Source organism: Chiloscyllium plagiosum, chromosome 23 (genome assembly GCF_004010195.1).
Source record: "Chiloscyllium plagiosum isolate BGI_BamShark_2017 chromosome 23, ASM401019v2, whole genome shotgun sequence".
NCBI lineage: Eukaryota > Metazoa > Chordata > Chondrichthyes > Orectolobiformes > Hemiscylliidae > Chiloscyllium > Chiloscyllium plagiosum.
This window is the reverse complement of record NC_057732.1, coordinates 1,628,837-1,654,271: the sequence shown is the minus strand read 5'-3', so window position 1 is coordinate 1,654,271 and position 25,435 is coordinate 1,628,837. Positions and strand designations below refer to the sequence as shown.

Below are 25,435 nucleotides of genomic sequence, written 5' to 3'. Positions count from 1 at the left end.
TAGCTGTGGAAGATGGACTGTTCCACATATCCGACGAAGAGGCAGGCATAGCTGGGGCCCATACGGGTGCCCATGGCTACTCCTTTGGTTTGGAGGAAGTGGGAGGATTGGAAAGAGAAGTTGTTCAGGGTGAGGACCAGTTCAGTCAGTCGAAGGAGGGTGTCATTAGAAGAGTACTGGTTGGTACGGCGGGATACCAATCTTGCATGGACATTTCTGTTGTAAGTGTTTGCAATTTGAGGAACTTTGGTTCCTAGTTGTGCCAGAATCCAAGCTGCAACACAGCAGGAATGAGGAATGTTACTTGGACATTTTGCTCCAGAGGGTGATCACACCCCTTGGATGAGGTTGTTCAGAATTGGTCTATGATTAAGAACAGAAGGGTGTGACAGCAGGTGAGGCAGAGTTGAGGATCCAGGAGGTTTCCATTGAGAACCCTCAGCTCCTACAATTGTTCTGTAGTTAGGAGATTCTTATAAACTGTGTGGACTAAAGTGGGGTCTGCAAGGAGGATGAGTGAACTGACCTTGGTACAGGGAGCCATTCAAGTAAACAGGAGGGAATAGGAATATAGTAGTGGTCGGGGCTGGTATAATTAGAGGGATAGATGTTGTTCCCTGCAGCTGTGAGGGTGTTCTGAAGGCTGCATTGCCTCCTTTTTGCCAGGGTTAATGACATTTCCTCAGGGCTGGAGAAGAACTTTGATTAGGAGGGGAGGAAACTAGTTATCATCTCATACATTCATACTAATGACATTGATATGACCAGAAAGGAGATTCTGCTGAGAGATATTTGACCAGTCAAGATTTCTACCTGAGCTATGGGCACTGGCATAGGGTAAATAAAGTCAAGGAGTTAATTATGTGGCTCAAACATTTATGTGGGTGGAATGGCTTTCAGTTTGTGGGGCATTGGCACCAGTACTAAAGTAAAAGGGATAGTTCCAGTTGGATAGATTTCACTTGAACTGTCCTGGGACCAATGTCCTTGCAAATCGAATGATTCATTAGAGGGGAATGTAAGCTTACAAGCAAGAGAATTTAGTAGGATTGCAGGGGAGCCTATTTGGATAGCAACACCCAGACTGGGACAAGAAAGGATACAGTGTACAAATGTAGAAAAAGACAGCAGTAGTTAGGATTAAATGGGGAAAAGATGGTAAAAAGGCAAAATTAGTGGTTCTTTACTTAAATGCACATAGTATATGAAACAAAATATATGAAGTTAAAGCAAATGTAGGTGAATGGGTATGATCTTGTAACCCATATCTCCATTACAGGCTAAAAGTTATCAAAGCTGGGAACTAAACATTCAGGGATATGTGACCTTTTTAAAAGGACAGGTAGAAAGGAAATTGTGGGAGGTTAGCATTGTTAGTATGGGATGGAATAGGTATAACAGCAAGAAATCTTGTTGGATCAGAAGATGTAGAATCCATATGAATGGATGTAAGAAATAAAAATGGGTGAACATACTGGTAGGGTAATCTGTAGACCCCTATAATAGCTATGTGGTGGGATAGAGAGTAAATTGGTCTATTTTGGATCTGATGTGTAATGAGGCCATTTTTATAAAATGATATCAGAGTAAAGGTTGCAGTAAACAGTGATCCTATTATGGTAGAACTTAGCATTCAGTTTGAGAAGGAGGAACTTGGATCAGAAGCAACTGTGCGAAGTTTAAATAAGGGTAATTACAAAGTGAGCTGAAATGGACTAGGAAAGGAGTTCAACAGCAAAGATGGTTGTGCAAATGTAGAAAATAGGAGCAAGAGTAGGCATTTGGCCTTTCGCACCTGCTTTGCCTTTCAATGTGATCATGGTCAGAAGTCCCACAACACCTGATTATAGTCCAATCACAAGCTTTTGGAGCACAGCTTCTTTGTTCGTTGACTTCACCTTTTAAATGCCAACAAAGAGCACCACAAAACATGATAAAGAGAGAGAAATATCTTTGGGGGTAAACTTGCAAGCAATATTAAAATGAACAAAATAGTTTCTTTTAAATATATCAGAATGGAGAGAGAAGCCAAAGTGTACATAGAAAAAGAGGCTATGGAAATAACAATGGGGTATTAGGAAATGGCAGAGAAGTTGAATAAAGCAGTAAGGAAACCAATGAGTCTAAAGACCAACACATAGCCTGGACATGATGGGATATACCTGAGGATATTAAAATAAGCAGTTACAGAAATAGTGGTAGTAATCTCCTGTGAATCCTTGGATTCTGGAAAAATTATTCAAAGAAAACACCCTTATTCAAAAAGGGAAGGAGTTAAAAAAAAAAGAGCTCACTACAAGCCAGTTAGCTGTTTGTCATTGGGAAAGTGTTAAAGTCAATTATAAAAAATCGAATTGGAAATAATTTAGAACATGCATAATATGATCAGTCAGAGTCAGTATGAATTTACAGAGATGAAATAATGTTTGACAAACTTATTAGAAATCTTTGAGGCTAACAGTATGATAAATAAAGGGGAAACGGTGGATGTAACATACTTAGCTCTGCAGAAAGCTTTTGATAAAGTACCACACATTAGAGTACTTACAATACCTCCAACACCATGGATTCTTATTTTATCAGCAGAAGTAGAAAATTGGCTAACTATTAGAAGGCTGAGAGTTGGAGTAAGAGGCACATTTTCAGGATGGCAACCTTGTCTAGTGAAGTGCTGAGACCATGAATATTTAAAATTTTTATTAATGACTTTGATAAGGAAAATGAATGTACTGTCATGATGTTTGTGGATGACAAACATAGATAGGAAGGCAAGCAGCGAAGATGATGCAAAACGTCTGCAGAGGGAGAGAGACAGCTTAAGAAATTAGGCAAACAAAACTTGACAGATGGAACATGATGCTGCAAAATGTGATGTTATGTAATTTGGCAGGAAGAATAGAGGAGTTGAATATTATTTAAATGGAGAAATACTTAGAAAGTTGCAGCACGGAGAGATTTTTGAGTCCTCTTGCATGAATCTTAAAAACCTGGCATTGAAACTCAGCAGGTAATCAGGAAGGCAAATGGCCTATATTTAAAAGGGAATGGCGTATAAAAGTAGGTAACTCTTGCTAAAGCTGTACAAAGCACTAGTCAGGTCACAACTGAAGGACTTTATCTGAGGAAATATATACTGGCATTGGAAGCAGTCCAGAGAAGTTTCATTAGGATGTGGAGAGTGTGGAGGGACTGACTTATGAAGAAAGGTTGAGTAGTTTGGGCCCTGAACTTGGAATTTATAAGAATGAGAAATAACCTTTTTAATATGCAAAATTCTTAGGGGACTTGAATTTATTGTCATGTGTGCCGTGGCACAGTGAAAAGCTTTGTCTTACGAGCAATACAGGCAGGTCACAGAGTTAAGTAGCATAGATAAGTAAATGGTAGGTAAACAGCAGCAAGAAAACACAGGTACAGACGAATGCTAAGAGTTTGTGAGTCCATTCAGTATTCTAACAACAGTTCGGTAGAAACTGTTTTGAAACTGGCTGGTGCACATGATCAGGCTTCTGTACCTTCTTGGTGGTCGAAATTGTAGAAAGATTTGCCAGGGTGGGATGGATCTTTGAGGATGCTGGCTGCCTTTCCTTGACAGTGGGCCTGGTAGATGGATTCTATAGGTAGGAGATTGGCCTTTGTGATTGTCCGGGCCGAGATCACCACTCTCTGTAACCGTCTCCGATCTTGAATGGTACAGTTACCATACCAGATACTGAAGCATCCAGACAGGATGCTCTCTATGGTGCACTTATGAAAGTTGGCAAGGTTATTCACCATCATGCCGAATTTTCTCAGCAACCTGAGGAAGAAGAGACAGGTTTGATGCAGAATGGTTGTTTGCTCTAGTGGCAGAGTCTTGGACCAGAGGGCATAATCTCAGAATAAGGGCTCACCGCTTTAAGACTGAGATGAGGAAGAACTTCATGTGAGGGCAGTGAATCTGTGGAATTCCTTACTACTGAGGGCTGTTGAGGCTGGGTCATTATATCTATTCAAAGCTGAAATCAACAGATTTTTAATCTGCAAGGAATCAAGGGTTACAATGAGAAGGCAGGAAAATAGAATTAAGGATTATGCTGTGAACTCATTGAATGATAGAACAGACTCTATGGGCTGAATGGCATAGTTGTATTCCTACATCTTATGATCTTAAAGGCTTTGAGGATGCTGATGGGCACTGCTCCCTCTCCAAGGACCCCTGAGCATAAATATGGCCAAGGAATAGAAGTGAGAATCCACTTGTTTTTCTTATAATCCGCCACTAAATCACCTGTTTGACAAACCATCCAAGAACAAATTACAAGCACTGCCCATTAGGGGGTGTTCAGCAATAACAGGTAGGGAATGATGGAAGGGTTAAATCAGTAAAAGTTTGTGAGAAGATTTGTAGCTCGGGTGCTCGTTGCTGTGGTTCTGTTCACCGAGCTGGAAGTTTTTGTTGCAAACGTTTCGTCCCCTGTCTAGGTGACATCCTCAGTGCTTGGGAGCCTCCTGTGAAGCGCTTCTGTGGTGTTTCCTCCGGCATTTATAGTGGCCTGTCCCTGCCAACCACACAAACCAACAGCCACACTCAGACAACAACTCACCAGAACGAAGGACCCGATACCCAACATGAGCAAAACTAATGTAGTGTACAAAATCCCATGCAAGGACTGCAAAAAACACTATATAGGACAAACAGGAAGACAGCTAACGATCCGCATACATCATTCTGGTGAGTTGTTGTCTGAGAGTGGCTGTTGGTTTGTGTGCTGTTATAAGTCCTAGTGGTCGCAGTAGTCTTGCCACACTACCATACATCAAGAACATCTCTGAAATGACAGCCAGACTAGGAACCCAGCTCTTTTTTTGAGCAACAATTATTAGATATGAGCATGCAAGGAGAAGTTCTTTTTTCTACAAGATCATAGAAGTTCTACCAATACAATATTTGAGCAGTCAATTTACAGTCATTTGAACCAACCCATTCAGACACATTATAACATAGCTCCAGGGAAGGTGGGACTTGAACCCAGTCTTCCCAGCAGTAGACCAACTCTTTTTTTTTAATTTCTGGAAGTGCATTAATATACAACTTGCTGGGTTTTTTTCCCCACCACTAACTCACCCATGTAATTTCTCAAAGCCTGCTATTCTCTGCCACTAAATTTTTAAACTAAATGCAATGCAATAACACCAAAGATGAGGGAATGGAACCAAGATCACTTATATTTTCTAATGAACCAGTTTAAAAATGTTATTACACACCTCTGGAGCAGGTGGGACCAGAACCCAGGGCTCTTAGCTCAGAGTTAGGGACACTACTGCTGTGCCATGAGACCCTTTGAGAGTCAACTTTATTTTCATGTCCAGAAAGTGCTCTTGCACAGAACTCACCATCCTGATTTGGAACAAAATCATGGTTCCTTCACTGTCTCTGGGTCAAAATGCTGGAAATAGCTCCATAACTTAAGTAAGAGGACCAAGTTTTTATCTTTGAGGTAGAAGTTGCAAATCAGGCCATTCCCCAACATTGGGATAGTTTTGCTGCCTGGAGTGCCTACTGATACTGTTCTCGGTGCTAGGATGGGCTGGCATTGGAGCACCATGAGGTAAATGAATTTCAGGTGAACAAGTTAAAACCCCACTGCTATTTTTCCGGGACAATGGTTCAGATCAGTAGATGCATGTGACACCACTAATCTGCATTCTTACATATTTCTCAAACCCTTGGACCACTCATTCCACCACACATCTCACCAATCTAACCATGATTTGGATGTGAGCATAAGAGGTACAGTTAGTAAGTTTGCAGATGACACGAAAATTAGAGTTAGTGGACAGCGAGGGGGATACCTCAGATTACAACAGGGTCTGGACCAGGTGGGCCAATGGGCTAAGAAGTGGCAGATGGAGTTTAATTCAAATAAGTGTGAGGTGCTGTATTTTGGGAAAGTAAATCTTAGCAAGACTTATGCACTTAGTGGTAAGGTCCTAGGGAGTGTGGCTGAACAAAGAGACCTTGGAGTGCAGGTTCATAGCTCCTTGAAAGTGGAGTTGCAGGTAGATAGGATAGTGAAGAAGGTGTTTGGTATGTTTTCCTTTATTGGTCAGAGTATTGAGTACAGAAGTTGGGATACAAAATTATGAGTGGCATGGATAGGATAAATAGACAAAGTCTTTTCCTTGGGGTCAGGGAGTTCAGAACTAGAGGGCAATAGGTTCAGGGTGAGAGGGGAAAGATATAAAAGAGACCTAAGGGGCAACTTTTTCATGCAGAGGGTGGTACGTGTATGGAATGAACTGCCAAAGGATGTAGTGGAGGCTGGTACAATTGCAACATTTAAGAGGCATTTGGATGGGTATATAAATAGGAAGGGTTTGGAGGGAGATGGGGCCGGGTGCTGGCAGGTGGAACTGGATTGGGTTGGGCTATCTGGTCAGCATGGACAGGTTGGACCAAAGGGTCTGTTTCCATGCTGCACATCTCTATGACTCTATAACAATCTAGCATCCAGTAAAAGGAGAGACCCCCCTTGTATTCAACTAAAACCCGGTTAATTCAGAGAGTGGGCCAAAGGATCTTCCCCCATTCGATGTGAAAACGGAATGGTTTTCTTAATCTTTAGCTCAGATCGGAAGATAGATTCATAACACACTCTGTTTTGACAGAAAAAAGGAGTATGTTTATACACTGTGTTACAATGATCATACACAATGTGGTTACTGTATTCTCCCCTTCCCTTCTGTGGGACCAATCTTGTAAAACACCTGATCAATGATGGGCATTCCTATAGATAACCCTAGGTTTTATTAGATTTTTTATGATGTTCAATATGGGGAGTCAAATGACAGGCATCCGACAAACCACATTAAAGCTTTCTGCCCTGTTGTGGGCTATTGTCCTTCTGGAATGAGGTAGGTCAGTATTCTGGGAGCTGAAAGTGGGACAACAATTATTAATGTTGATGCAGGTGGTTAAGCATCCCAAATGAGTGAGTTGGCAATGCAAACAATAATGTGGTTGATGGGATGCCTGTCATTCGACTCTTCACCTCTTTATAAGGGGAAATTCTGACTCTGACCTACTGGTAGCAGAGGGGCCACTCTGCTCCTGACCTCATAACAGCCTTAGTTCAAATATGGACAAAAGTGCAGAATCCAGAGGCGAGGCGAGGCGAGTATGACTACCATTCACATCAAGGTTCCATTTGACCCAGTGTGGCATCAGGGGTCCCCAGAAATGAAGTCAATGGGAATCTGAGAGAAAACCCTCTGCTGGTTGGAGTCATATCTGATACAAAGGAAAATGATTGTGATTGTTGGAGATCAGTTATCTCACATCCAGAATATTTCTCCAGGAGATCCTCAGGGCAGTGTCTTCAACCATCTTCAGCTGCTTCACCAATGATCTTCCCTCCATCATAAGGTCAGATGTGGGGATGTTTACTGATTGGTACTTGAGGTTTTGGGTGGATGACAGCAAGTGAGGAAAACTGTTGCCAGCAATAATGAAATTGGTAGACTGTGTTCTCTCTAACTTTTCCTGATGTTGCACAGACCTTTAACATTCACACGCAGGTGTGACTTCTGCACTGGAATTCAATGCATCCATATTTAGCAGTGCAGACACTCTGACCAGTGACTGCAAATTAGTGGGAACATTATTAGTAGAGAATGGGCCTTGGTGCAAGGTGGGTATAGTGGTAGAGATAGAATAACTGTGAGATATCAGTCTAAAGATAGTACCACTTCTACTAGCAGAGTGGAGAATGTCCTTGACCACTACTTTTCAGTTCTGGATATTCCTGTAGCTGGCGGGGACTGCTGTAAACTGGGTTGCAACCTTGGACAGGATGGCATGATCTGTGTATTGCCTTCCATTGTTGGGGTAAAAGGAAGTCCTGCCTGTGCACCACCCAGTACAACAGGGTGTCCAGAACCCTGTCTGCAGATCATGGCGCTGATTTCCCCCATCTGTCATTGTCCAAGGCAAATATCAAACTGGCAGTCTTTTCTAGTGCAAAATAGGATTTTAAAGATGGTGCGGGTGCTTGGATCCTGGTGAATTCTTGGATAACCACAGATGGGAGAGTTGTTTTAAGAAGTGCAAATGGTAAAACTGGACAAAAAATAAGACATGAGATATTATAGGAGCAGGATAGGCAATTAATAAGGTGGGTTTGGTAAAATACAATGAGAGAACTTGCTAGGCTTCATATTGCAAAACTCAAAGCAACTTGGACTCATTTTCTTGTGTGTGGATCTGGAAGATGGTGATGTAGCCTTCCCTGAATACTCTGCATCAGTTTTTCAAAATGAGAGAGGATTATAACAGTATAGATATGAGGGTAGATGACCAAAAGAGTCAAATAAATTAATATAGAGAGAAGGACGAGCAGGTTTCGCAGCTTTACAAGTGGATCCATCCTCATGCCCAGAAAAGATGTATCCAAGATTGCTCAGAGAAGCAAGGGAGGAGGAACTGGCAGTAATTTTCAAATTCTTTCTGGCTATAGGTAGGGTGCCTGAGGATTGCAGGACTGCTAATGTTGTCCCAATTTTTAAAAAAATGGGAGGGATAGACTAGAAAATTAAAAGTCTTCAGCGATAGGAAGTTTTAGAATTTGGAGGGACAGAATATTTCTGCACTTGGAGAGACAGACATTAAAGATACTCAGGATGGATTTATAAAGGCAAGGTCATTTAACAAATTTGATCAAATTGTTTGAGGAGGTAACTGGGACTGTTGATGAGGCTAAAGCATTTGAAATGGTCTACATTGACTTTTTATTAAGACTTTTGATGGGTAGCCTTGTCACAAAATTAACTCATGGTTAACAATGCATGTATCTCATGATGTTAAGTACATTGTCATTTTCATTACCTTTCCTTTAAGATGAGAAAAACAACTTGTGACAAGCAGAGAGTATCATAATTAGTCATCTAGCCTTGCAGAGAAGCCTCAGTGGCTGTGAATTTAGATAATACTCTAGTGTTTCTAAAGGTCACTTTGACTGGTAATGATGTAGAAAAGTTATGGAAGACCTGAGTGAAGTCTGCATGACTAGCATAGAATATGAACTAGAAACAATACATTGACTAATCTTACCACCCTTCACTTTCATGCTGGAAGCTACTGTAAAAACAGTCTCCATATAATTGTGAAATATCTTCTTGTTCCTACCTTTGATCCTCATAATCATGTTTAACCTTATTCAGCCAGCAGCCTCCACAAATGTTCATAGAAATTGGGCAACTTTCCTATTCCTGGCTTCCCTACAGCATATCATACCCTCAAAACAACAGCATGTACTGCTTTAGAGACTGCTAACGTGCTGCATATGACTAATACAAAACATATGTTTTCATTTAAACTTGTAGGTTGATCAGACAATCATATTTGGAACTTGCTTTGTTACTTTTCTACCTTGATGAGGTGATTGAGAAGGATTTAGAGCTTGGAGGAGAAAGCAAAGCAATGGTAAAATCAGGAATCATTGTCGTTGGGAAGCAGCCTAGAAAAAAGGTGAGAAAATAGAGATAATTACAAGTGACTTAGACAAAATGCTTGCAGAGTTGCAATATTCATATTCTGAGGAAGAGTCATACTAGATTTGAAATGCTAACAATGTTTCTGTCTAAGCAGATGCTGTCAGACCTGTGAGTTTCTCCAGCATTCCATGTGTTTTGGATTTCCAGCGTTTGCAGTACTTTGGCTTGACGCAATATTCACTTATTGGATTATACTTTGTAAATGTGAATCTTAGGGAAGTTAATGCAGATGAGATATCAAATGATTTAGGTCTTCATCCTCATAAAATAACACAGACATTAACTCAACATTATCCTATAGATAAGTGTCCTCAAATATCCTAACATCCACCTGACACATCACCAAAGTTCTGTCTTCAACTTCAAAATTATACCACTCTCACATCGTTTGCTTCATTTGTTTCTCCATGCATGATTACTGTACACTGCTTAAAAAAAAAGTAAAGTCTAGAGTCAGTAAGTCAGGTTTTGGCCCCTTTATCTCACCAGAACCTTCTTTGCTGTTGTTTCTGTTGTAAATCTGAAAACTAAAGATAAGTTGGGAGAGTCATGGTCATGGTGAAAATGATCAAGGAAACCTGTGTTCAGTGATGGTGTAGAATAGTCAGAGTTGCCCAGTTTTTCAAGGATGGAAAAGGCTGTTTAGCCCATCGTGTCTGCACTGGTTATCCTTCTATTCTGATCCCATTTTCCCATTTGGCCCATGGACTTATATGCTGCAGTGTTTCAAATGTTCATCAAAATACTTTTCAATTGTCTTGAGGGTTCCTGGCTTGAACACCCTTTAAGGCAATGAGATCCACATTCTGAGAATGAGAAAAAATATTTCCTTAAATCCCCTCTAATTCTACTAAGGGGAAAGGTTTTTTCCTATCTCATCTGCCTATGCGCTGGTACACATCAATCAGATTGCCCCTCAGTCTTCTCTTCTCTGCAGACAACAGTGATTGAGATCTGCAGCCAGAAAAAAAGCCCATTGTGTCTGTACCAGTCAAAAACAACCACCTAACTATTCTGATCCCATTTTCCAGCACTTATCCCACAGCTTTGTATGCTAAAACACAGTAAGTGCACATCTAAGTACTACTTAAAATACTTGAGAGTTTCTACCTTCTATCATCCTTAGAGACAGCGAGTTCCAGATTCCCAACAACCTCTGGATGAAAAATATTTTCCTCAGATTCCCTTTAAACCTGCCCCTTACCATAAATCTCTTCCCCTGTCAATTGATCCCTCCACCGAGCTAAAAAAGTTTCTTTCTGTCTACCCTGTATATGCCCTTCATAATTTTATATACCTCAGTCATGTCCCCCTTCAGATTCCTCTTCTCTAAGGAAAATAACCCCAGTGTATTCAATTTCTCTTAGAGTCATAGAGATGTACAGCATGGAAACAGACCTTTGGTCTAACCCGTTCATGCCTGCCAGATATCCCAACCCAATCTAGTCCTACCTTCCAGTACCCGGCCCATATCACTCCAAATCCTCCCTATTCATATACCCATCCAAATGCCTCTTAAATGTTGCAATTGTGCCAGCCTCCACCACTTCCTTTGGCAACTCATTCCATACCTGTACCACCCTCTGTGTGAAAAAGTTGCCTCAAAGGCTCTTTTATATCTTTCCCCTCTCACCCTAAACCAATGCCCTCTAGTTCTGGACTCCCTGATCCCTATTTACCCTATCCATGCCCCTCATAATTTTGTAAACCTCTATAAGGTCACCCCTCAGCCTCCGACGCTCCAGGGAACACAGCCCCAGCCTGTTCAGCCTCTCCCTATAGCTCAAATCCTCCAACCCTGGCAACATCCTTGTAAATCTCCTCTGAACCCTTTCAAGCTCCACAACATCTTTCCGATAGGAAGGAGACCAGAATTGCATGCAATATTCCAACAGCCGCAACATGACCTCCCAACTCCTATACTCAATATTCTGACCAATAAAGGAAAGCATACCAAATGCCGCCTTCACTATCCTATCTACCTGGGACTCCACTTTCAAGGAGCTATGAACCTGCACTCCAAAGTCTCTTTGTTCAGCAACACTCCCCTCTTCATTAATAAAACTCTCCAGCTGAGGCAACATCCTGATAAATCTTCTCAACACCCTCACTTTGCAACTGCATCACACTTATAATGTGGATTCCAGGACTGCCCACAATACTCTGTGGCCTAACTAATGTTTTATATAGTTCCAGCATAAACCCCATGCTGTTAAATTCTATGCCTCAGCTAATAAATTTTATATGCCTTCTTAATCACTTTATTTACTTGTCCCACTACCTTAAGGGGCCAGTGTACATACACATCAAGGTCCCTCTGATTCTCTGTGTTTCCCAGGGTCCTATAATTCATCATGCCTTGTTTGTCCTGACCATGTGCATCAACTCACATTTATCTGGATTGAATTCGGTTTAACAATGAACAGCCCATCTGACCAGTTGTCTAGGGTGGCATGGTGGTTCAGTGGTTAGTGCTGCTGCCTCACTGTGTCAGGGACCTGGGTTCGAATCGGGACCTGGGTTCGAATCCAGCCTTGGGCTACTGTCAGTGTGGAGTTTGCACATTCTCTCCATGTCTTGTGGGTTTCCTCTGAGTGCTCCAGTTTCCTCCCACTAGTCCAAAGATGTGCAGGTTAGGTGAATTGGCTGTGCTAAATTGCCAGTAGTGTTCAGGGATGTACAGGTTAGGTATATTGGTTATGGGTAAATGTAGAGTAATAGGGGAATGGGTCTGGGTGGGTTAATCTTTGGTGGGTCAGTGTGGATATGTTGGGCCAAATGGCCAGTTTCCACACTGTAGGGATTCAATGACAGCCTATATTTGGTGTAGTCTAATGCTATCCTCTTTACTATTTACCATTCCGCCAATTATTGCATTATCTGCAAACACACTGACTAACTCTCCTATATTCAAGTCTAAATCATTTATATAAATGATAAACCCAAGGTCCTAACCCCTGTTTGATCCCATTGAAAACATTTCCACTCAGAAAAACACCCCTCAATCATTACTTCTGCTTCCTGCCCCTCAGCCAGTTTCCTTAGATTCCATGGGCTCTTACCTTCGCTATCACTGTCCTACGGAGGAACTTGTTAAAAGCCTTGAAGTCCAAGCAACAACTCCAGCCTACCTATGCTCTTTACAGCTGAATTGCTCCAACCCAGGCAATATTCTGGGTGGCACGGTGGCACAGTGGTTAGCACTGCTGCCTCACAGCGCCAGAGACCCGGGTTCAATTCCCGCCTCAGGCGACTGACTGTGTGGAGTTTGCATGTTCTCCCCGTGTCTGCGTGGGTTTCCTCCAGGTGCTCCGGTTTCCTCCCACAGTCCAAAGATGTGCATGTCAGGTGAATTGGCCATGCTAAATTGCCCGTAGTGTTAGGTAAGGGATAAATGTAGGGGTATGGGTGGGTTACGCTTTGGCGGGTCGGTGTGGACTTGTTGGGCTGAAGGACCTGTTTCCACACTGTAATGTAATCTAAAAAAAATCTAAGAAACTGCTTGACAAACTCAGCAGGTCTGGCAACCTTTTTGGAATGAAAGTAAAGTTCATGCTTCAAGTTCAGTGACCCTTCTTCAGAATGGCCTTGTGAATTTCTTCTGCACCCTCTCTTATGCAGTCACATCCTTTTGAAAGTGTGCCAACCAGAACTGTACAGAGTACTCCAGTTGTGGCTAGCTAACTCTCGCTACAACTCTATCATAACCTCTTTGATTTTACAATCATTGCCTTGACCACTGAAGGCAAATATCCCAGAAGTCCTCTGAATCACCTTAGTGTCTAACTGCATTGGAAAATAAATATCGTTTAATGCAATCACAGCTCTTGTGTGTGTTTTCTTATACTTATCATGGTAAAAAATAGTAATGGTGAGGAGTAGACAATTTCCCATTCATAGTGTGTACAGTTAGTAATAAACATTTTCTGCTTCGATCATCCAATGATTTTAAAAGTTTTAAAATGCATCCCCTCTGGACCCTCGTGCTACTTCACTTCATTTAGAGAGAAGCAAAATACAAGTTGGTGCTTGAAAGTGAGGAAACAAAAGAAAATGCTGGAAATATTGAGGAGATCAAACAGCACTTCGAATAGAATAGCAATTTATTGTCATGTGTACTTTTACAAAAATTTTGTAAGTCACCGTACCACAGTGCCTAAATTAATGATAGAAGTCATAAATAAGAAGATAAAGGTAAAGATTCATCTCAGTTCAATTAGCAACTCCTGGGTTCATGGTATGCTGGAAAAGTGGGCCAAAACCGTAACGCCTTTCCAAGTCAAGATCTTCACGCCAAGATTAGACCTCCATGCTGGGCCATTGGAAGACCAGGAAGCTTCCTCCGAAGCAAAGACGAGATCTCCATGTTGAGACCTCCATGCCAGGACTCGACCTTCACGCTGAGCTGCTGGAATATCCATAAGTCACCCCAGAAGATCTCCACAACAGAGTGAGACTGCCCATTTATAGGAAAGAAACACAGTATTGTTTCAAGATCGATCTCTTGGATTACCTCTGTTTCCACTTGCCTAATGATTCAGTTCAAATTTTCCAAATTAAGGACATGTCTCCATTATGGCTCATGCCAAATGAAACTGGACTGGGCCTCTCCAAGTTTATTGTGAGTAAAGCTTGCAGGCAGCAAAGAGGAGACTATCACTCTGTCAATATTGTCTGAATATGTCAAGACCCAGAAGTGGAAGTGTGTGCTGATCTAATTCACTGTCCATACCCTTAAAACAATTTATTAATCAGAACTCCAATAATCAGATTAGGTGCAACTTGATTTCTTGCAGATTAAATTAATTGTTCTATATTTAGGATTGTACAGTTTGACAAATATAAAATTAAAACAGTTTATTAAATTATTTATTCAATAATTTTGTTTCTTAAACAGATTACTGGCCAGGGAAGACTGCTAGAAATATTGCACCATGTTTTGAGGCAGCCTTCAAAATATAAAATGCTGGCATGGATTACCATTAGAGCGGCAAATGAGGTTTGTACAAATTATTCAGACTAAATCATTTTGCTTCTCTAGGCATAATTTGTTTCTCTGCACAACATTTATGTAATGTACAACAATTGGATAACTTTTGGGAGATGGAACACAGACATGTTTGAGCCTAAGATGTATAACAGGCATTTTTCATTCAAATGTAGAAAACCTGGAAATCCTGCAGCAATGATGAGAAAAATAAGATGAAACGGAGTATAGAACATGGAGCAATACAACACAGGAATAGGCCCTTTGGCCAAGTATGTCTATGTCGACAATGATGCCATTCTCAACTAATCACATCTTCCTGTACCATATAGTCCGTATCCCTCTATTCCCTACCTGTTCATTCCTTACCACCCTCTGTGGTTTTTTTAAAAAAAAGAAACTCGCCTTGCTCATCTCCTCCTTTAAACTTTTCCCCTCTTACTGTAAACCTATGCCCCCCTATTATTTGACATTTCCACTCTGGGAAAAAGACTCAGACTCTCCAACCTATCCATGCTTCTCATAATTTTATATACTTCTGTCAGGTCACCCCTCAGCCTCTGAAACAGTTTGTCCAACCTCTTCTTTATAGTAAATACAATTGAATCCAGGCACCATCCTGATGTCTTTTGTTTTGTACCCTCTCCTAAGCCTCCACATCCTTCCAAAAGTGTGGCGATCAGAATTGTGCACAATATTCTGTATGTTGCCAAACTAAAGACTTATACAGCTGCAACAGGATTTGCCAGCTTCAATTGCCCCACCAATGAAGGCAAGCATGCCATACATTTTTCTTTCCCCATCTTCACCATTTGTGTTGCCATTTTCAGGGAGCTATGGACTTGTTCCCTAATGCCATCTGCCATTTCCCTGGCCAGATTTCCAGCTGATCTATATCCTGCTGTAACCTTTGATAACTTCCTCACTATCCACAAATCCATCAATCTTCAGGTCATCGGAAAACTTACTAATCAGACCACCTATTCTTTTTGGCTAAATCATCTATTTAAACAAACAGAGGTCCCAGCGAAATACCATTGGTCACAGACCTCCAGTCATAAAAACATCCCTCCATGACAATCCACTATCTCCTATGACTGAAATAATTTTGGATCCAACTTGCCAACTCATAATGATTCCATAAGAATAAATCTTCCGGGCCAGCCTACCATGAAGGACCTTGTCAAATGCTTCAGTGATGTCCATGTAGACAACATCTACTGCTCTACCCTCATCAATCATCTTTGAGTTTTTTTAAGGAAGTGACAAGCAAGTTTGTGAGACGACCTCCCCTACATAAAGTCATGCTGACTATCCCTAATAAGTCCATTCTTCTCCAAAGCAAGTAAATACTATTCATAAGATTCTTCTCAAATAATTTTCTACCACTGATGTAAGACTGACCAGCCTGTACTTACCTGGATTATCTTTGTTGACCTCTTAAACAAAAGCACATTGGGTATTCTCCAATTTTCTGGGACTTTGGGGTTGTGGCTAAAGAGATTAAAAGATCTTGGTCAAGTCCCTAGCAATCTCCTTCCGTATCCCGGGATAGATCCCATTACACCCTGGGGACTTATTTATCTTAATGTTTTTTAAGACACCTAACATATCCTCCTCCTCAATATTGACATGCCCCAGAATTTCAACACCACCCTCTCTAAACCTATCATTATCACCTCCTTGGTGACCACCAATGTGAAGTATAGAAACTTGTTTGAGAAAAGCAGGTTAGGGGAAAATGGTTTGACTCTAGAAATTTATAGTTAGATATGCAAAATATATGGAGGAATAGGGTAATATTTATGAATTTCAATTTACAATCGAAAACCTGAGAAATCTATAAAGGGTAATTTTTACAATTCATTTCAACATATATTGCAGAACAAGACAGTAAATGCTGTTAGAGAGTTTTGAGAAGATTTGTAGCTCAGTTTGAGTTCTGGATGCAAGTTTGCTCACTGAGTTGGAAGGTTTGTTTTTTGACATTTCATCACCATTCTAGGTAACATCATCAGTGATCATCTGGTGAAGCACTGGTGTTAGTGACCTGCTTTCTAATTGATCCAATTTCCTTGGATTAGTGATGTCATTTCCTGTTATTTTTCCCAGCAGGTGGTAAATGGGGATCAAGTCAATGTGTTTGTTGATAGAGTTCCGGTTGGAATGTCATGCTCCTAGGAATTCTCAAGCATCTCTCTGTTTGGCTTGTCTCAACTGTTGTCCCAGTTGAAGTGGTGTCCTTCCTCATCTGTATGTAAGGATACTAGTGAGAGTAGGTCATGCCTTTTTGTGGCTAGTTGATGTTCATGTATCCTGGTGGCTAGTGTTCTGCTTGTTTGTCCAATGTAGAGTCTCTCTGGCCTGATAGTTGGCTCATTCTGATTAGAATAATTTGGTTAGTGTTTAATTACTGACTTTGAATTGCTAAGACACCTGTGTCGCAATGGATAGAGTTCTACATTTTTTTTATTTTTCTAATTTTCTATTTTTCTAGTCAGCCTGTTCAGAGATGTTGTTATACTACTCTGGAGTGTTGGGACTTGCATCCTGACCCAAGGTCCAGGGATAGGGACACTACCACTGCACCACAAGAGGGTCCTGGACAAAGATCTATTCATGCTGTCGAAGATCCCATTCATTTGCACTGATGTAACTTGATTAGTCTCATGACTTTTAGCTTGCAGGAGTTTATCTAACAAAGGCTTTCTAAACCTAAGATTACAAAATTAAATATTTAAAGTTCTGAATTATTAGAGCTAATTTATTACATGCATAATTCAATCAAGGTTTATTTTATACTGGATTTTCCCCATTTTGCCACCTGTCCCATACTGGAGAAAGTAGGATTTATCAGAATGAAGGCTGCCTTTACAATCAAGTCCTGTTATCCATTTTGGATAGCACACAAAGACTCCATAAAAATACAGGCCTGACAGTTTACCCACAGTTATCACGGCTGCTGTTAACCGTTGTCTACGGATATGGCTATCATATATCTTATATCCAGTCTGAAGTGCAACTTTTATGAAGGTAATATTTGTAACAGAACTTCAGAAGAGTTCAGTCGACGGGTCAAAGACAGAGTCTATTTGCTTAAGATTTAAGGAATATTTAGTCAGCTAAAATTCCACTGGAATGTGTAGTATAAGCCATGAAAGGTTCAGAAAGGAATGGGAGATAAATTGCAAAATAATTACAGAAAAATCCAAGAGCTAACAGTAGTCAAAATGTCAGATTTAATTATCCTAATATTGATGAGATAGTAACAGGATAAAAAGGGAGGAATTCCTGAAATATACAACAGAACTTTGATTAGTCTATTTCCATCCCAACAAGGAACAAAGTTTTAGCTGATCTAGTTCTGGACAATGAAATGAGTTAAGTGGAGTGTGTTTCAGTTAGGGAGCAGCTATGTACATGGTTATAATCTTTATCAGGTTTACATTAGTTATAATGAATAGAAATTATAGTCAAGCTTAAAAATACTTTAGAATCATATCCAGCATCTCCCAGGTCCTAGGAATGCCATTGAAAATGGTGATCATTACTGGGATTGCAGCCAATTGGAGAGGAAAGTTGGTGATCATAATGGGAGGGGGGTTCAATAGGGCTACCTCAGAAGGTCCTGTTAAATGCATCAAATGGGTGAGGGCTATGGTGCACAACAGAGGGGGAGAAGAAACTTTTGGAAGGGTGGGGAGGGGGAATTAGTGGGCTGTTGGAACAGATATTGGGCAGGCATCTGACAGAACCATGGCCGTTTCATGAAGGAGCCATACTCTTGTTCGTTAATAATTCCAGGATAAATAATTGGCATCATTAAAATCTGGCTCCATCCTTTGCCACGTTGAAGAGTGTGGTGCTGGAAATGCACAGCAGGTCAGGCAGCATCCGAAGAGCAGGTGAATCAAACCTATTCCTGATGAAGGGCATATGCCCGAAACGTCGATTCTCCTGCTCCTCAGCTGCTGCTTGATCTCCTGTGCTGTTCCAGCACCACATTGTCGACTCTGGTCTCCAGCATCTACAGTCCTCACTTTCTCCCTCCTTTGCCACCCACATAAAAGATGGTAGTTGGGCAGGAAGTGGCCTTTAAGCAGCAAGGTTAAGGAATAAAGATACATTTTACTTACTTCATTGTTTTTTGAACAAGTGGCTATAGATATTTATAGTTCCCATGTGATCCATCCTGCCATATTGTCTACCCTGGATCATTTACTGCGAAAGCATCTGTAACTCTTCTTTGTTGTCTTGTCTTGATTAGGATCCTCCTTCGTGCGTTACACCCATTAGGTGATGAGTCTTTACACCTCAATCTTTCACCTTATGCCTCTCCTGTAGTGAGAACAGTGATGTGGTACCTGCCAGCGTAATTTCTCTTTCTGCCTTCAATTTCAGATTGAAATCATAACTCTGAAGCCTCAGAGTAACATTTGTTGCCTTCCTGTTCTTGGACTGAAGATCCGTGCTCAGTGATGTGCAGCAAAGATCGGTTGTGGGTGCACTGCTGTTTATCATTTATATAAATGACTTGCATATGAATATAGGAGGAGTGGTTAGTAAATTTGCAGATGACACCAAAATTGATGGTGTAATGGACAATGAAGAAGGTTATCTCAGTATATTGTGACCTTGATCAGATGGGCCTAGGAGTGGCAGATGGACTTTAATTTAGATAAGGCATATCAGGGCAAATCAGACACTTAATGGCAAGATCCTGGGATTGTTGCTGAGCAAAGAGACCATGGGGTGCAGGTTCATAGTTTCTTAAAGGTGGAATGCAGATAGAATAGTGAAGAAGGCATCTGGTACGCTTGTCTTTATTTGTCAGTGCATTGAGTATAGGAGTTGGGATGTCATGTTGTGGCTGCACAGAATATTCATTAGGCCACTTTTCAATTCTGGTTTCCCTGCTGTGGGAAAGATGTTGCTAGACTTGAAAGGGTGAAGAAAGGATTTACAAGGATATTGCCAGGTTTAGAGGGTTTGAGCTAGGGAGGGGGTGAATAGGCTGGGGCTTTCTTCCCTGGAGCTTTGGAGGTTGAGGAGTGACTTCATGGATATTTTATAAAATCATGAGGGGCATGGAAATGGTGAGCAGCCAAGGTCTTTTTCCCAGGGTAGGGAAGTCTAAAACTAGAGGGCATAGGGTTAAGGTGAGTAGGAAAGATTTAAAAGGGATTTGAAGGAAAACCTTTTCAAGCAGAGGGTAGTGCATGAATGGAATGAGCTGCCAGAGGACATGATGGAGGCTGGTACAATAACAACATTTAAAAGGCATCCGGATGGTACATGAATAGAAAGTGTTTAGAGGGATATGAGCCAATGCTGGCAAATAGGATTAGATTAATTTAGATTATTAGGTCGGCATGAACAAGTTGGACCAGAGGATCTGTTTCTGTGCTGTACACCTCCATGACTCTCCATGTTTTCTTCTGCTCTATGGATTATGATCACTCTACTCTGAACCATGTCCCATAGAGAGATTTGAACTTCTTCCACCTATGTACACTGCCAAATGCTCTCCTGTTATATTAGTACATCTGGTCTCAACTGAGATTCAAGCTTTGGCTGTGAATGTCATCAGCTTTCCTTTTTGCACAAGGACTGCTATCTAAAGAAACATTTGCTTCCAGAAGGACATGTTTCTTCCTGTTGTAGTATAAGACTCATTGAAACAATGCTGTAGCTTTAAGAGGTGTATTTTGGTCTGGTTTCTTTTTGAGAGATTGCTCAGTTCTGTTCTCCAATCTATGAGAAGATAAACCACTTGTGAAGCCTTGGGTTTTATTTTAAAGTTGGAACATTAGAAGCAAGCTGAGTGGGTGTAGTCAAGCTCCTACCCACAGAAACAGGGATTTTAGGTTTAGCTTTCAGCAGTTGCTGTTGAGGTCTTGATAAGTAGAAGCTTTTTTTTTTACCCCTCTCAGTTACAGCCAAGAGCTGGGAGTTCTCTTCCTAGGATAGCATGTGAGACAAAATCTGTTTTCTGAATTTACTTTTTGCCAAGTGTGTGCTTGAGATGTTATTATATTGGAACATTTAATTAGTAATAGTTTCTGTATCTATTATTCTGTTAAGTTTTCCTATAGAGTTAAGTTAATCAAAATTCTTCTTTCTTTTGTTATATTTTGACTATAGTGTTTCGCTTAATGTTGAATACGTTGACCAATCGAATTGCATCTGGAACATAGCACCTAACATTTACCTTTAAAATAAGAAAATGTTAAGGTCTAGGCTACCTTCTTAATATACTTTGAGGGGGTCTCGTCTCATCTATAATGATCCTATCTTGGCACATTATCTTTTTGAGCTTGTTGAAACTTGTCATGTGACCCTAACCACTGATCCTCCACATCATCTTCATCAGCTATCACAGCTTTGCTCTGCAGCCCGATATATGTGGTATAAGACCCTAAGGTATAGAAACAGAATGAGGATATTTGGCCTATATAGTCTTCTCCGCCATTCTATCATGGCTGATATATTTCTTAATCCCATTCTCCTGTCTTCTTCCCATAACAATTCATGCCTTTAAGACCTCCGAGCTCTCTCATTTGTCTCCCATCCCTCAGGGCTTCCATCCCAGAGATGTGTTTTGTCTACTTTTCATTGTATTACACTAAGCACAAATAGATGCAAGAATTTGTACCTTACAAAGGTGGGGTAAATGTTGTCAACAGTGAAGATTCAGTGTCTAATTTCATATTCCAACAGTTATTTCTGGCACTGAACTTGCTGAAAACTTTTGCCCTGCCAGTACTGGTGTGACTTCGTCAGTGTTCAAAGAGCATAATGATTGCCTATTATTGAGATTCAGTTGAGATCTTTTGAATCCAGGCAAAAATTCTTAGCTTCCCAACTGGGTTCCCTCTCACCACACTTACCCAATCTGTAGGCTGTGTCACTTTAGCAATCACTTTATTTTCTGAATATAGGTTTGCTCGCTGAACTAGAAGATTCATTTTCAGACATTTTGTCACTATACTAGGTCATATCTTCAGTGAGCCTCTGGATGAAGCACTGCTGGTGTTTCCTACTTTCTGTTAATATGTTTGGGTTTCCTTAGGTTGGTGATGTGATTTCCTCTGGTGATGTCATTCCTTGTTCTTTTTCTCAAGGGGTGGTAAATGAGGTCCAAGTCAATTGTTTGTTGATACTTCCAGTTGGAATGCTTCTAGGAATTCTTGTGCATGTCTCTGTTTGGTTTGTCCTAGGGTGGATGTGTTATCCCAGTCTAAGCGGTGTCCTTCCTTATCTGTATGTAAGGATACTGTGTGTAAGCAGAATGTTTAGAGAAATGATTAATGATGCCCTCAACAGACTCCGTAACTAAAACCAGGAGATTTTGCACCAAAATTATTTCCTCACTCATGCAACAGACCATGGATGGACAGACAGAGTATAACAAGCCATAGATATTAGATAGCGACAAACACAGAAAATGAAAAAGCTAGACCTGCAGAAAAAACTAGACAAACTTACACAAAATAACAACACAGAAGCATGGATAAAAAACTTATCTGACTGACCCTTAACAGACACTGAAAAAGCCATCTTAGTAAGAGGATTAAATTACAACTTCCAAGATGCAGACAAAAAAGATTTCATAGCAGCATTAGAAACAACACTGAAAGAAAACCAATTCACAGAAGAAATCCAGCAAACTATCAGACAGATAGTTGCACCACCATTAAGCAGGAAAAAAGAAAACACACTTCATACACAAGAAAAGAAAGCACTAGAAAGACTAAAAGAAATTTAAACATTGTTATCCTACCTGCAGAAAAAGGACGCTTGACAGTCATTTTAAGTCAAAGAGACTACATTGAAAAAGTGAACGCACTACTTGCAGATACCAACAAGTGGCGATAGTCTTAACCCACAACCAGAGAACCGAATCACAGCCCTACTTAAAAAAACTTCAGAAGTCTGGAGAAATAAATAAGACCGACTTCCAAAAAATGAAACTAGTTGGATCCAACAGACCACACTTCTACGGATTACCCAAAAATTCACAAACCAGGGGAGCCCCCATCCACTCCACCCAAGAATTCCTGAAGACCATCAAAGACACCAAGATTGAAGAGGATGAAATAACGGTCTCCTTTGACATAACAGCCCTGTTCACATCCATCAACATCAACCTGGCCAAGGAAACACTAACTACACTATTAGAAGACCCAAAGACACATTCACCAAGCACCACCAACTTCTTCAGCAAGGACAGTTTTGTCAAGCCAGTGAACCTTTGCCTTACCACCCACTTCACCTTTAACAATAAACCTACAGACAAACCAATGGAACACCCATGGGATCTCCGATATCAGGGTTCTTAGCAGAGGCAGTAATGCAGCGTCTTGAGCAAGCAGTTCTGCCAAGCATTCAACCCGAACTTTGGGTCCACTACGTGGATGACACCTTTGTCATCACAAAACAAAACAAATTAGAGGTAACCTTCAAGTCCATCAATAATACCTGTACTGGCATAAAATTCACTGAAGATGAGGAAAACAACAACAAACTGCCATTCCTAGATGTCACAGTAGAACAAACAGCCAACAGGGAACTTCAAACCAGCGTCTACAGGAAAACAAGACATACCGACCAAATATTGAACTACAGAAGCAATCATCCCAACATCCACAAATGAAGCTGCATCAGAGCATTATTTCAACAAGCCACCTCACACTGCAGCAAAGAGGAACTACCCAGAGCAGAGGAAAATCACCTATACAGTGTATTAAAAAAAGAACGGGTACCCAATAAATCAGTCTGCCGATCTCTCAGCAACCAACCATAACAAGCAGACAAAATGTGTCCAGAAACTCTAGCCACTCTCCCCTACATCAAAGACATCTTGGAAATGACTGTCAGACTACTCAGACCTCTTGACATCATGGTAGCCCACGAACCCGCCAACACACGAAAACAGCAGCTAATGAATTTGAAAGACCCTATACAAACAAAAAGCAAAACTAATGTCATTACAAAATATTATGCAAGAACTGTAGCAAACACTACATTGGACAAACAGGCAGAAAACTAGACACCAGGATACATGAACACCAACTAGCCACAAAATGACATGACCCTTACATATGGATGGGAAAGAACGCCACTTTGACTGGGACAACACATCCACATCCACAAGCCAAACAGAGACATGCACGAGAATTCTTAGAAGCATGGCATTCCAACCGAACTCTATCAACAAACACATTGACTTGAATTCCATTTACCATCCCTGAGAAATGACATCACCAACCTAAGGAAACCTAAACATAAAAGAACGCAGGAAACACCAGCAGTGTTTCATCTGGAGGCTCACTGAAGATGTTACCTAGTATGGTGACGAAATGTCTGAAAATGAGCCTTCCAGCTCAGCAAGCAAAACTACATCCAGAACCTCAACCTGAGCTACAAATCTTCTCAATACTCACTAGCTTTCTTTTCTTCTATCTTTTAGTGTTCTCCTACAAATCTTCCTTTAAGTTCTGTTGATACTTCATGTAGGGTTTAGTGCGGGTGTGATAAAGTCCTCAAAACATCCAACTGTTTCATTGAAACATACTGGGTACCTTTTGCATCACATCTTTGAATCTGATTCGAGGTACTTTTCAATGGTGTACTCACTTTATCCCTCAGTGTAATCTCCTTTCCCCTCCATGGTTTACTATGAAAATCTGTGACTCTTCACAATTGCTTAGCTCTGATATATCAAGTAGATCATTCAGTTAATGTTTTTTTGTGTTCCTCTGATTTGGGGTTCTCCTAGCTGTCAAATCCCAGATCACTCAGTGTGCTGTTAGCATGACAGTGTACTGTCTCAGAATGCCTTTTCTTGGGTAACCATTTTCTTCAAACGTTCCCTGTGTTCTCCAGTATGTTTTCATCCTAGAGTTCATGTGGGTTTATATCTCACCCTCTTCCTGATCTGAATCATTAAGTGATATTTTTCTTTAGCGGGTTTTGAGAAGATTTGTAGCTCAGGTTGAGCTTCTGGATGTAAGCTTGCTTGCTCATTTTCAGGCATTTTGTTACCTACTAGGTAACATCATCAGTGAGCCTTTGGTGAAGCACTGGTGTTAGTGACCTGCTTTCTATTTATGTGTTTAGGTTTCCTTGGGGGTTGGTGATGTCATTTCCTGTTCTTTTTCTCAGACAGTGGTAAATGGGGTCGAAGTTAATGTGTTTGTTGATAGAGTTCCAGTTGGAATGCCATTCTTCTAGGAATTCTCGTGCGTGTCTCTGTTTGGCTTGTCCTAGGATGTGTTGTCCCAGTCAATGCAGTGTCCTTCTTCATTTGTATGAGGAAGAGACACGCATGAGAATTCCTCAAAGCATGGCATTCCATTCAGAACTCTATGAACAAACATATCGACTTGGACCCAATTTATCACCCTGTGAGAAAAAGAACAGGAAATGACATCACCACAGGAAATGGCATCACCAACCCAAGGAAACCTAAACCCATGAATAGAAAGCAAATCACTAACACCAGTGCTTCACCGGAGGCTCACTGATGATGTTACCTAGTATGGTGACAAAATGTCTGAAAATGAACCTTCCAGCTCAGTGAGCAAACCTACATCCAGATATTTTTCTTTCTTTGGGAACTGCTGCATCCAAACATTTGAAGGAGTTGTATAGTTCTTACGTCTATCGTGTTCCCAAACTCACTGGCATCTTCCAGAGTATGGATGTTTTGGTTTCTTTTCGACTAACTATCACAATCTTTCTTTGTTCCGTCCATCTTTTCCCAGAGATTGTCCTATTGATGAGCTCTGCAGATTGTTTTAAATGTGGGACACTTCCATGTCTTTTTCTCAATCTGGTGTACATTTATTTAGTTGCTATTTAACTGTGTCACCCCTGTTGCCTTTCCTGCAGATTAACTGAAGACCAGTC

General features: G+C 40.9%; 1 protein-coding gene across 1 annotated transcript in view; it reads left to right on the top strand.

The window, feature by feature from the left end:
* Positions 1-25,435, top strand: part of LOC122561536 (cilia- and flagella-associated protein 54-like) — a 201,748-nt gene that overhangs the window by 118,891 nt on the left and 57,422 nt on the right. The window contains exons 14-15 of the mRNA XM_043713281.1: positions 9,364-9,508; positions 14,432-14,533. Coding sequence (XP_043569216.1) covers positions 9,364-9,508; positions 14,432-14,533 — 247 coding nt within the window. The remainder of the gene's footprint in view (positions 1-9,363; positions 9,509-14,431; positions 14,534-25,435) is intronic.